Genomic DNA, 14346 nt, shown 5'->3' with positions numbered 1-14346 from the left:
AGGCCTTTGTTGTTGTTGTTGTTGTTGTTATTGTTTGGTTGGTTTGTTTTTGGTTTTCTTGTTGTTACTGTTGTCATTGTTGTTTTAAGACGCACTCGAATTTAACTTTTTCAAATTTCTTTCAGTATCTGTTCCTACACACAGGATAGAAATGTCAATAAGCGTAAATATCTGACTAACCCTGTGGGATACTATTTTAGATCCCTTAGACACAATGTTTTGGCATTTGTTTTAATTGGTTCATTATTTATGTTTAATCTTCCAATTCAAGGTTTTGATTTCACTTATTCCATGTATTATTAAGTGTTGAAAAGCATGTAAAATAAGGTTGCATATTTGCAAAAAAAAAAAATAAGATTTCACAATACTTACTATCGTCCTGTATAATTAAGAAAATAGTTGCTATTCCTAAGCCTCAAGTCAGTTACATGGCATTGGTCCCCAGGAATAGAGCCTCTCTCAGTGGACCACACCCTCCTCCATCAATTAGCTATTAAGAAAGTGCCCCCCCCAGAGTGGGCAGACAGGCCCACAGGCCAATCCGAAAGAAGCAATTCATTAATCAAAGATCCCTCTTCTCATAAATACCACTCAAGAATTATCAGAGTAAAAATAAAATGATAATGTTTTATCGAAAAAATAAAATATTTTTAAAAGGTTTGTCCTAATTTTGGAAAGCACTTGCTTTAAGGAGCAAAATAAACATATTTCTGGACGCTTCCGTGCTTACCACTCCAGATTTCTTGGGTTTAGAAGTCACAAATGTCAATGCACTCTCCAGAGGGCTTCTTATTAACACTGAGGGGTGAGAATTGTTGGCTGCTGTCACAGCCATGGCCCCCATCTTACCCTCCATAGACACACAATTTTAATTTTTGCTTTGAAACCATTATGTTATAACATAATCCTTCTAAAGAGTCAAACAAATTATCATGATACTGGGTAGCTACTAAAAGATTCTATCTTACTACTTGTAAGCAAAAATATGTCTACTAAACCCCATATTGTACTTATAAATGTATGTAGCACACTACACATGAAGTGTCTATAGTTGAAGTGAAGGAAGTAAGATACATATGTATAATTTATTCAACAGAGGGAATGATCAAGGGTGGCTTACGGAGCATGTATTTACCTTTATCTTTATATCTTTATGTTATCTTTAGTGAAGTTACTCATTATTCGGTCTGTGAAACTGAATACCATTTAAGGTTTTGGTAGTAAGTCCATATACAATACGATGGGGATAGAAGGACGGGGGTGGATGTCACACTGCACCACCACTAAGGTTCAGTAAGTCAGTATATAAGTTCTTTTTACATGTAAATTTCCCGATAGCCCTGCGCATACACCCTCTCTTCTTTCAGAGCTAAACTCTACATCGTGAAGCAGCCCAGAGAATATTAATACCAAGCACCAAATGCAATAGGAATCCTGGGCTTTGTAAGACGATGAAGTAGGTATTAGACCCTCGGTAACACTAGAGAGCATGATAGGAAAAGGACTGAATGCCTCAGAGTAAAAGAAAGGGTGATGGGACCAAAGAGACTCAGACACGGGTGGGAAAACAGCACAGGAGCATCGTCTTCACAATCTAGTCATCTTAGAAACAGCCCAGGGACACGGAGTAAACATTCCGTAAATCCAAACATGCTCTGTGTTCTTTAGGGAGGCTAGCACACGCTTCAGCTTCCCCTCGATGGAACCAATGTTCCCTACTCCAGCTTGATCTAAGTGCAGCCAACATTAGCTCTCCGTTCTCTTTAGCTCTCACTTCCTCCGCCTTGCACTTGAATGATGTGATAAGGGGAAACGCACTGGGCGCAAGTGATGTTGGTATGCGCTGCCTTCCTGCTTTGCTTGTTTAGTTGTCTCAGGATTTCCTCCCTCTAGGTCTTGAGAGCACGTCCCCTTCGGTGTGAAGGCGGCCTGCTGAGCAAGATAAGTGGTGAACACTAAGCTGTAAAATTCTCAAGACACCCTGGACATTTTAGCTGAAGGACCCGTCACCTAAGCTGGAGTTGTCCAAAGAAGCTGGAGGGTACAGGGATGGACGCCTTGAAACTGGAAAGGAAGATCTGAGGCATTGCTAGGCAAAGAAAGCCTTGGCAAGGTCGGAGTGCGGAAGTGCATATGGCTTGATGATGCAATCGTGCCGCCTGCCAGCTGGAGCCCAGAGCCTGTGTTCAGAGAGGAAAATAGGGAAAGAGAGAAAAATAAGATAATTTCAAGCTTCAACTGGCCTTGGAGAATCATTATAACTTTTACCAAGAACACTAAATCTTATAATCAGAGGTATTACCCCAGCTACAATATCTACATATCCCTATTCTTGTATGCAACAGTAAAAAAGAAAAATTAAAAATCAGAAACTGTTTGTTTTGTTATCATTACCAGAAACCATTTGATAATGGTCACTATCACTTTTTATAAAGGACTTCGTGTCTGTGTGTGTGTGTGTGTGTGTGTGGTGTGTATGTGTGTATACATATACCAGATTAATGACTGAATAGAGTTGAACATTTCCAGTTACTTTTGTTGTTGTTATTTTGAGTGACAGGTTTTGTTAAAATTAACTCCTATGTTGTTATAACTCAACCATTTCTTCCATCACAAATAACAAATGACATTCTTAGGGTACAGAAAAGATAGCATGAACTAGGAGAACTACAGAAAGCGGCTGTGTCTAAAGAGCTTGAAGTTTTCCAACTGATTTCAGAGCAAATGACCCTTTCATGAAATTCTAGCAACTTGATCCAGCACGTCTACCTGTAAAGAAGTCTGCTTTAAATAAGGACACTTCCCACTTAAGTGGGACAGTTGCTACCTCACTTCCTACCACCAGCTATGTGTGTTTTTCTTTTTCTTTTAATATTTTAACTTCCAGCATTCTTGCATCATCGACAACCCCATCTTCAGACCAGATGTGAACTGCTCACTCACTCGTTCCGCATGAAATTCCAAAGGCCAAACCACTTCCGTTTCCTTGAGAGCCTGTTTTTCCTTTCTCTACTTGAAATGCTGATGGCACTTACCAATGCTGCCCTGCTGTGTAAATAGAAAGAAAAAAATACAAAAAGCTAATAGCATTCATAGCATTCATGTGATCCAGAGGGTGTTTGTCTCCTTTTCTGGAACACAATAGTAAAACAACTGACCTACAAATTTTCACTTGCAGTCTTTGGTGGTTGTTGGACATGAGCAGTCACTGTTTGGGGTCTGTGGTGACACGTAATATTGTGGTGGGAGTGTGTAAGTGGGGACAACTGTCCCCACTGTGACCCAGGAAGAACAAAAGGAATAACAGAATAGATATCACAATTCCATAAAAGGGCAACTGTAATGACTCAAAGCCTCCCCAGTAGGTCCAGTGCTTAGAGACTCCTCTGCTTCTCAGCAGAGCCACCCTGGGAAACAATCTTAACATACTGGCCTTTGAGAGATGGTTAGCACCCTAACTGTAGCACAAAGGCTGGGTCACAACTTCACAAAACTATGTTTGTTCACATCACTGTCTCTTAGTACCTTATAGGTAATAATTCAGAATGAGGTTTCCCAAAGGCCTTTTTTTTTTTTTTTTTACCCAGACTATTTTAAAGGATAATTTAAAGGATAAGTTAGGGTTACTACTGCTATGCTGAAACACCATGACCGAAAGCAAATTGAAGAGGAAAGGATTTATCTGGCTTACACTCCCACATCATAGTCCATCATTGAAGGGAGAAAGGACAGAAAGTCAAGCAGGGCAAGAGGCTAAAGACAGGAGTTGATGCAGAGGTCATGGAAGGGTGCTGCCTACTGGCTTGCTCCCCATGGTTTACTTCATTTTTTTATAGAACCTAGGGCTCCAGCCCACAATAGGTTGGACCTTCCACCATCCATCACTAATTAAGAAAATGTCCTACAGGTTTGCCTACAGGCAGATCTTATGGAGATGTTTTCTCAACTTAGGTCTGTCCTCTCAGATGACTATAGCTTGTGTCAAGTTGTCATAAAACTAGCCAGCACAGTTGTGGAAAGATATTAATATAAAATTAAAATTAGCAAAAAAACCAGTAAAAGTACGAGTTGGAAGTTGTTTACCGTTAGCATCAAATACATATGAAAAGTATTGAGCAATCTAAGGCATTTCTCAATGACTCCTCTCTCCTCTGCTCATGTCTGACAACTATCTAGACCCAGACCAGCCAACGGCCACACACTGAAGAGATTCACAGAGCAAGAAACCCAAGCTAACTAAGCAGCTGGGACAGTCGGGAAAAAGGCTTTCTAAGACCTAGTTCAAGAAAGTCATGTGGGCATCAAATTGCTTTAATGGCTACCATGATTTTTGTTTTGTTTTGCTTTTTAACAATTATTAATGAAGAGATTCCATCTCCTTCGAAAAATGCATCTTTCCAGAAGGGATACTTGGGAAGAGTCTCTACTGCCCTGCACAATCCGCAAGTCCCCTTCTGGCGAATACATGGTCTACCTGCAGTATGGGTGCCTTACCTATGACATGGAAGGCCACTGTTCCCTGAGCCATTCAAAGTAGCCCAATGGCTCCTGGTGCTTCACTTCTTTCTTTTTTTTTTTCTTTGTTTTTCTTCCCTCCTCTAGCTTTCTTTCCTCATCCCCTTGTATGCCATCAGAACAGTAGGAGCTTCACTTTTTTCCCCCTGTGCTTCTTTCATTTAAAATATAACCTTTCTATTTAAAATATTTAAGGTTACATTATTTTTAAATACTTAGAATAGATTTTTGGGTTATTTTTACTGAGAAGTAACTATAATACTTGACTATTCTGTTGTTGGTAATGATGGCAAATGTCTTTTCAAATGTTCTTTTACATGTAATATGTATCCACACAAATAACATTTACCCCAGTATAATAATAACCTACCTTTATTAAGTTGAAATGTTTCTATTCTATTATACTGTATATGTTGATAATAATCAGTATTCAATATGAAATGAATCTGTCATGATAAAATTCAAGTTTTCCTAATATTGGCATATTATTATAAATATGTAATAATAGTAATGTCTTATTATAATACAGTTCAATCCAGTTATCACAACACTATTGATTATGTACATACTCATGCCAGACCACTTCTTCCTTGGTGAGGGAAAGACCACCTCCTATTCATGTCCCTGGGAAGATGGGCATGTGTCTAGCTTTCAGTGATGCACTTCTGATGACGAGCGTCTGTCAGAGAATTGTGACAGTCAAGTTTAGATATAAGATTCTTCTCTATGACGTCTATGACGTCCCATCTACACACCACACCAGCCCTCTGAAACCACAGCGCTAGTCTCTGTCCTACAATCATGCCTTTTGTATAATTGTCTACAAGTGAGAGGAGGAACTATTCATATTTTCATGCAAGTTTTTACATAAGTCTATATTTTTATTTTTCTAGAATAATATATGGGAGTGTGGTTAGTTAACCAGGATATATTTAACTTTATGTATAATATATATATATATATATGTATATGTATATGTATATGTATATGTATATGTATAAACTGAAGTGTCTACAAATTAGTTGAACCACTTTCCAATCCCATAAGCAATATATAAAACTTATGTATAACATTTATAAAGATCCACATGCTTTCCAGTGCATAGTGTGGTCCCTCTTTTTCATTTCAGTGGCAGTGCATCTTAGGAAAGTTCTATTTTGCTTTTCCCTGTGGTCAGCATGGCTCAGCATCCTTTTCTGAATTTATTATCACTCGTGAACCTTCTTTTGTGATGTAACAACTGAATCTCTTTACTCCTTTGTTGAAACATGGTTAGAGGACCTCTCTACGTGTTATGGGTTTACTGGTGCTTTTAGATGTGTAGCTCATGGTTTATTTAGTCTCCATATTTATTTAAGGCAGTGGTTCTCAACCTTCCTAATGCTGAGACCCCCTAATATAGTAGCTCAGGTTGTGGTGACGCCCAACCATAAAGTTGTTTTCATTGCTACTTCACAACTGTAATTCTGCTACTGTTACGATTCATGATGTAAATAACCATGTATTCTTATGGTCTTAGGTGACCCCTGTGAGAACATCATTAGACTCTAAGTGGGATGTGACCCACAGGTTGAGAACCGCTGATTTAAGTTGTGAGGTAAGGGTCAAGGTTCTTTTTTGAAACATTTATCTAATTTTCCTAGCGCAGTTTGTTGAAAATGATTATCACAGCACTTAAAAAAACATCAACTTACTGTAAAGTATGGATCTGCTCTTAGAATCTTCTGTTTGGGATTGGGTGGATGAGTGGGTGGGGACACATCTTCATAGAAGCAGGAGGAGGTGGGATGGGATTGGGGCTTCCTGAGTGGGGGCAATAGGGAAAGGAGACAACATCTGAAATGTAAATAAAATATCCAATAAAAAAAAGAATCTTCTATTTGGTTCCATTGTCTACAGCTCCATCCCTAAGTCATTATCACCCTGTTAGTAGACTATGACTACTTGCAGGTCATCAGAAAGTCAGAGAATGGAGCTCTTCCAAGACTGCTCTTCTTTTATTCAAAGTCACTTTGGCCCTTTATGTCTTTCTTAATTATTCATACATTTGCAAACCAATGTGTTATAAAACAGAAAAAAAAAATTGTCCAACAGGTTTTGGTTGCTTTTCTATTGTCAACTGATTAGCCTTGAGAAAACTATTTCCAGGAAGTAGGATTCCCTTAAATCCATGAGCATGGTATATCTCCTTTAGTTAGATCTTCATTTCTCATAGCAAGGTTTTATAACTTTTGGGCATTTGTTCTCACACAAGTGTGTGTCAAGTTTAACTCTTGGTGCTTCTCATTCATTATCATGCTGCAGATCTAATTCTCTTGTCTTATGTGCGTTGTTAATACACACAATTGGTTTTTAATATTAGACTTTAATCCTGTGACCTTGCTGAACATCCTCTTTATTTCTGGCTAATTTAACTAGGAAGAAATCAATTACATTGATGTCTTCAAAGAACTAGATTTGGATAGTCTAACTTGTTTCTCTGCTTTCAATTTTAATGGTTTCTGCTTATATCTTTATTATTTCCATTCTTCTTTCATGAGAGTAAGTGGAACCTTTAATCTGGGGGCTCATCAGCCTCATTGTTGAGATGCAACTAGTCTAGAGATTCTCACCAAATGCCCTGAAGTGTCTGAGTTCCTGTCACAGTAGCTGATGGGAGCTTCAAGAAGTGATCTGCCTACTGACTCCTAGTTCATCTTTGCTGGCCTTAGAGAGGTTCTTCTCATGACTGGACCAGATCGGCAGTTAGGGAAAAGCAGGGCAAACTTCTCTGCAGAGCCACAGAACTCATTTGCTCTGCTCCTTCATCTTTAGTTACTTCCCCCTGTACATGCTAACTGATCTCTTACCTTTGCCTCAAGACTATCAGGACATGTTTGGACTTCCTTTTCAGTAGCTCAAAACTTCCTACCAGTGAACAATTGAGGTTAAGACAATAATAGGAGTCAACTACTTGTTTTTAGCTTTCTCTCACAGATTGTGTGTGTGTGTGTGAGTGTGTATACATACATATATATATATATATTCCATATGTACTTTGTTCAGTTTCAGTGCTAACCTACCTTAAGGTTTTTCTAAGGCTTTTAAGGGGAATGACTATTACGTTTGTATATCAATAGGATTCCTTCATGCACTGAAGCTAAGTCAAACTGTAGCAGCTTTTTAGAAAACACTGTGGCATTGTGTGCTGACAGAGTTCAAGTTCTTGGCTAAGTGTGTTAACATGTATGATTAAATGGCTATAATCAGTAAGTCTCATTAACATAAAGAAGTGTATAAATTCCTACTTGCTCTGAATTTTATGTTATTCCTAAATGAGTATGATAGAGTGTGTAAAATCATCCAAATTCGCATTTGATTTTGCTGTTGCTTTAGTCACGTTGTGTACTGTGATAATTGTTATAATCCGATGAGTATTAGCACCTAGCAATTGTTCACAAATATTTCTTGCACTGTGTATATTTTATATGAAGGTAAAACCGAACACATGAGCGTTTTTGCATATTTCTCAGAATAGAAATCCCAGAGCATAAAAGTGAGCAAGATATTAATAATTTTTAATCCCAGTTTCAATAGTAAGATGCATGAAATAGCTAGTATGAGTTGGAGTATCCACGATTTAAAGACAGGATAAGCAGGCACAGTATTTTCTACCTCTGAGAGAGCAGAGGAGTGGTACAGCTACATCAGGATGCTGGATTAACTAGAATTGAGGACTGTGAAGAGCAAAGGATATGAAGAAGAAAATGAGTAGGAAGAAGAGAGGAATAAAATGAAATGAAGAGTAAGAGGGACAGACTTCCTCCTCCTGTAATTTTAAATGTACCTAAAATCTATTCTATTCTTACTCAGATCTGGCTAAGTCACACAACTTGCTAAGCCCCTGTCAGTGACCCAGCCCTTGCAACTAGACAACCAGCTTAGTGAATGGCATGCCTTATCCAGCATTAGTACACCTAAAGGACTGTGACTCCACAGAAGGGGTCCTCCCTTGTGTAGCTATCCCAAAGGCCAGGACAAGGAGAATATGCAGGAAAAAAAGTCATAGGTTGTAAGTGTGTGATTTATTTTACATTATGTTATGGTATCTTTGCTGTTTGTAGAAATTAGACTTATGAAAGTCATGACAAAAAAAAACATTCTGGAGGCATCACTATTCCACCTTTCTCCTGTGTTAAGAACGTTGAATGATGTTTATTACCAAAGAGATTCTCAATAAGAATCTAATCCCCGCAGCTCTGAATACAGAAACAGATCAAGATATGCAATTGCCACTTGTCAAAGCAAATGTTCACATCATGATCTCACTAGTGAAAACGGGCATCATTGCTGTGTACCCTGCATGTCAGGTGCTAGCTGTTAAAATAAATGCACATATTATAGACATTCTTCAGACTAAAAGATGTTTCCTTTCTTTCTGCAAATTCTCCTTTCCCTAGCCATTTGAATATCTACGCAAGGGAGAACCCCTTCTGGAGAGTCGAAATCCTTTAGGCATACTTAGTGTACTAGATCAGGAATTGCCATTTACTAAGCTGAGTGTTCAGTGGCAAGGGCTGGATCACTGATAGGGGCTAACCAAATGGAGTTTAATAAACTCCTTTCTACAGTCTTAAATCTGTCCACCTCCTGTCATTATTTATATCATCTAGAAACTAGCATTTTGGGCAGTCCTAAATGTTACAGTTGATTTATACACACACACATACAGAGCATACAGAGAGAGAGAGAGAATGGGGGATGGAGGGAGGGAGAGAGAGAAAGAGAGACAGAGAGAGAGAGAGAGACAGAGACAGAGAGAGAGCCAAGTTGCATCATAAGATCAAAGTGCATTCCTGCTACACAGCTTTGGAAAAGAAAGTGCCCCTGTCACAAACCCCAAGAAAATAGGACCTAGAAACACCATAAAATTGTAGTTTGTTTGTTGCTAGAAGACCTAATTAATAAATTATACAGAACTAGATTAGATCTATAATACATTAGTAAAGCAAGGTAATTGTCTGAAATAGAACCGATTAGGGACCTACTTAAATCAAACTCTCTAGGTTTAAATACAGATAAGAATCTCTGCTCCCCAGGGGTCAGGAAGTTATCACAGCTTTGCCTGGCCAGACTGGCTCTGACTACGGCTGACATTAAATTTTATGACAAAAATGAGGAACTGCAAAACTGTAAGATCACTTCTCATACAATTCCCAGGGGATCTTAAGGAACCAATGGATGTGTATCCCACTTTCCCACTTGCCCAGCTGAGACAGAACGTGTTATGACAGACTCTCCTCACCTCTTCTAAACATGAAAACTGAGTCATTTCAAATTTGGAAGAACGTAGCTTGAGGAATTACTATCTAAACTCTAGTTTCTAAATGACAGTTATCTGGATAGCCCTGGGTTAATGTGCAATGTTGACTTGGTTGAGAAACACCCAGATCAATTGTGGTGCGCCTTTGGCACTTCTAAAGAGGATTGAAGTAAAGAACTACCCTAAATTACCCTAAATGTGGGTGGCACAATTCCATAGACTGGGTCCCAAATAATAAAAAGGGAGAAAGAAAAACACACTACTGTGAACTGTGAAGTTCCCTTTTCCTTCTCCTTCCTGTGGGTGCTGAAGACCAAGCCCCTCCTACAGCCATGCTTGCCACATGATGGAATGCACTTCTTTGATGTGTAAGCCAGAATAAACCTCCTCCCTTCAGGAGACTCTTGTTCAGAACTTGGTTACAGAGATGAGAAACTTCTAGTGGACTCCAAGAAGGAAAATAATAATGATGATGACAATATTTAAATGGGCTCTAAATTAAAATGAGTTGGCATAGAAATTACAGTGTGCTGTCAATTGGAGCATGAGTCTAAATTCAAATGGTTTTTGTATTATATTTATGATCGATGGCTGAGATGTAGTCAGAGAGTTGAAATATCCTCACAACAAAACCTTCAGAAATAGGAATACAAGATCCCAGTTCTACATTTGGCTATAGTAAAATTAACAATGAGTGCCCATCTTGATTAAAACACTTATCTGGCCTTAAAAAAAACTTTTATCTGATAGTACGCCTATATTTCTAGCAATGGAGAAAAAAAGAAAAAAGCTGAGACAGGAGGATAGAGAGTTTAGGTCAACTTGAGCAACATAGCAATGAGATTGACATAACACAGACACAGAGAGAAGGAGGGAGGGAGGGAGGGAGGAGGGAGAGAGGGAAGGAAGAACAGAGGGAGAGGAAAAGACATTATTATACTCCCTCATTCCTCAAGCTGTTAATAACAGTTATGCTTCTCTTAATAACTTATTTTGTTAAAACTTCTCAGATAGGAGCTTGGTGAAACAGCTCAGTGGGTCAATGTGCTTGCCACCAAGCCTGACAACCTGAGTCCTGTATTGAGGTCCCACGCGGTAGAAGGGAAGAATCAACTCCTGCATGTTATACGTTGATCTATACAAAACTGTCATGTTACACGCAACTGAGCCCAGGGCCTCACACTCGATGGACATAGAGATCTATTATTTAGCAGGAAGGGTCCTCTCAACTGTATCGGTGCCTGCTAAGTCATGCCTAGTCCAGGGAAAACCAATAGGACCAGAAACAGAGAAGAACATACTTAATATGCAAGAAGCTTTGATTTAAAAATAATTTGAAGATGCCCCCCCCCAGAATGAATATATGTTGGGGGCTTAAGCACCAGTAAAATGGGAGGATGTGGAAGTGCTTGGGCCCAGCAGGCAATCTAAGGTCTCTGAAGAGCTGATCTTGGATTGAATTAACTCACAGGGGATCCAGAATAAGTCCTGTCAAGAGTCAATTGCTTTAAGAGTGAACTTGACCCTGAGCCACTCTCTTCCTTCCTGTTGGGCACAAACATCTCTTCCTCCACCACCACCCCCCCACGCTCACTTTACTGCCATGATGCCACCTCCCGTTAGACCCTTAAGAGAGGCTGAGCTAATAGGGCCACTTGAAAGTGTCCTTCAAAATCATAAGCTAAATAAACGTCTGTGTAACTATGCAGCCTCAAGTATTTCATTATAGCAATCAAAACAGTCCGATGTAGGAGCCCTGCGAACACTAATAAGTTGGGAACAGTAAATCTCGGGACATATGGGTTATTTAAAAGCTGTAACTACTACAGTTCATTATGTTCATCACGACTTCTGAGCAGTCCCGCTGTTTGCATAGTCTTTTCTATGATTAAGTTGTCAAAGGTGGATCCGCATTGCAGAAATGTAATGCTGCAGGAGATCAGCGTGGGTTGCAAATTGCCTTCTTGACTTCCAACAATTACAGTAGCAATTAGCATTTGCACAGCACCCGATGACGATGTGCACACTGCTTTTGCAGCGTCATCTCTTCCCACAAAGGTTGTGAACTGGCTGGGCCCTTGATACTGTCTCATGCCAGTACTAGGCTTCCCTCCAACCCTTGAAAGTTATGGTGTGGAATCAGAGGGACAGTGAGAAAGGAGACACTAGAAGTCAGAAAACCTGCCAAACTCGTGAGCATAGAAGTGGATGTTTGGCGTTTTAGAAACACAACAACGTGTCTTGTAAAAGAAGCAGTTGGCTCACGTTTCATTCCCAAAAGTGTGCAAGAACTGCCTGGTACTTAAAAAAATAAAAATCTTCTGAGGTGAGTGTTTGAGGCATAACAAATAATCGGCTATGCTTACTCAGAAAATAGATTTGCAAAACCTGGGCATATTGGAATCTAATTTCGAGGTGAAGGCTGGGTTTATCAGAATAAATCACTGACTGTAAAGGAGCTGGATGAAGAGGAAATACAGAGAGCTGGTAATTATTTTATTTTACAAATTCAAGCTCCCGTTTAAGAAACAGAACAGCCATGTCTCTTCTGCCATGTAACCTCAACTTAAAATGAGCGTTGGTCTCACAACCGGCCGGATCTAAAACCTCCGGGCCAAGAAGATCAGACGCTGCGCTGGTGAGAAGAAACCTGGATGACAGTGCTACCTGCTCCGGTCTTCTCTGCTCAATCTCGGAGGAAGGAGCGGTTGGGCTCGCATCTCCTGGACGTGGCGCAGCATAGCGAGAGAGGTGATTGGGTTACACCGGGCGCATCCCGATAGCGGGCGCGGGAGTCGCTGGCCCTAAGCCTTTCCAGATGTGGCCGCGGCGCGCGCTGGGCTACGGGCCAAGAGGCCGCCTGCAGCCGCGTCCCGAGGCCGCAGCGCCAGCCGCAATGCCTGCGTCCTGAGCACCAGGGAAGAACGAAGGTCCTGGGGATCCGCCCGAAGTCACTCGAGGGTGGATGGGGGACCCCAAGGGCCACGTGATGGCTCGGCCCCTGAGAGGCCCGCTGCGGAGGTCCTTCAGCGACCACATCAGGGATTCCACCGCCAGGGCGCTGGATGCTATCTGGAAAAACACCAGAGAGAGGCGGCTGGCAGGTGAGGGGCATGGGAAACAGCCAGGAATTAACCAGAAAGCCTTTGAATGCGCAGATTGTCATTAACTCTCGAAATTAACAAGCTAATCAGCTGGAATATTACAATCTCTGACTCTCAGTGTTGGGGGGGGGGATCTTTTTATTTTATTTCCTCTTATTATTGTTATTCGTTTGATTTTTTTTTTCCAGCTAGGGTTTTTTTTTTTAACTTTTGTTTTGTTTTGTTTAACCTTGAGAAGAAAAGCAAGGTCCTTTGGGGTGTCAGCGGTGGAGATGACGAACTACAGGCAGGAACCTGCAGCGTGGTCTATCAAGGATCATCTGAGCAGGTCTGGCCTGAGGTGGGCTGACCTGACTGGTGCAGGCCAGAGGCCTGGCAGGGTGTGTGGGTCAGTGGGAGTCCCGCCCAACATCAGTCAGGCTGGTGTTTCTCCCAGCAGAAGCTCTGAGTTTCAAGAGGGTACCAGGTGTGCCCGAAGCAGCTGTTTGAACTGCAGTAAAACATCAGTACATTGGTGCAATTCAACTGTTCTAGGGCTCCCGTGACAGACACCAAATGGCAGTGCTATGTTTGAAGGACTCCAGTGAGAAAAGGAGTTCTCTGCCTGATTCTGGATAGGAGGAATATTCAGAAACTGAGAGCAGATAGCATCTCACCGGGATGGGGAGTGACTCAGAGGAGAGCTGCCCTACAATTAGCCTTCTACCCTTGTTTGTACCCTTAGTAGGCTTTACTATGCCATCCACGTGGATGCGTCAAAGAGTATGTTTTTGTGACGTTGTTGTTGTTGTTGTTGTTGTTGTTGTTGTTGTTAATCGGGTTGTTTTCTGAATCCTGGACGGACTCCAGGAATGGTTAACTGTCTTAGACATGCCTCCAAAGGTTGATCCAGGTTTCTAGGCTACGTTCTTGACAAAAGGTCACTTAAGATCGAATAATTGCCTCAAGAACTTGAGGTATGGGAATGTAAGATGTCTGAATGTGATAAGGCAGATTATGAAGATAAACACGAAAGTTCCATACCGTGGTATGCTGTTTGTTGGAATGAGTGCGATTTGTATATTATCTTTGAGGCAAAGTCTCACAATATATCCCAGACTTGCCTCCTTCCTCAGCTCTCTGAGGCTGAGATTATAGGTATGAATCGCCATATCCTAAATCAATGTTTTTTTTTTCTGTTAATCTAAGTAATATTGCCCATGACAGGGAGAGGTTGAACAATGTTAAATTGTTAGTTAATATAGCAATACTTAATTACTAAAGCAGGGTACAGAGAACAAGTTACTTTAAAATTTTACAATGTTATTACTGCTTGCAAACAAAATACAATGCCTTAAGTAAAGCAATCAAACTTTCTAAATTATCCAATAACAAGCTACAGTTGACCAAAGGAGGCCAAGGATAAATATACAAGTATAAGATGCC

The 14346-nt window shown here is 40.5% G+C and overlaps 1 protein-coding gene across 1 annotated transcript in view; it reads left to right on the top strand.

The window, feature by feature from the left end:
- Positions 1-12720: 12720 nt before the first annotated feature.
- Positions 12721-14346, top strand: part of Dlc1 (DLC1 Rho GTPase activating protein) — a 170448-nt gene continuing 168822 nt past the window's right edge. The window contains exon 1 of the mRNA XM_028768158.1: positions 12721-12921. Coding sequence (XP_028623991.1) covers positions 12783-12921 — 139 coding nt within the window. The 5' untranslated portion in view covers positions 12721-12782. The remainder of the gene's footprint in view (positions 12922-14346) is intronic.

This window comes from Grammomys surdaster, unplaced genomic scaffold (genome assembly GCF_004785775.1).
Source record: "Grammomys surdaster isolate TR1022 unplaced genomic scaffold, NIH_TR_1.0 185, whole genome shotgun sequence".
Lineage (NCBI taxonomy): Eukaryota > Metazoa > Chordata > Mammalia > Rodentia > Muridae > Grammomys > Grammomys surdaster.
Note: the sequence above shows the minus strand (reverse complement) of the source record. Positions and strands in the feature narration are given on the sequence as shown.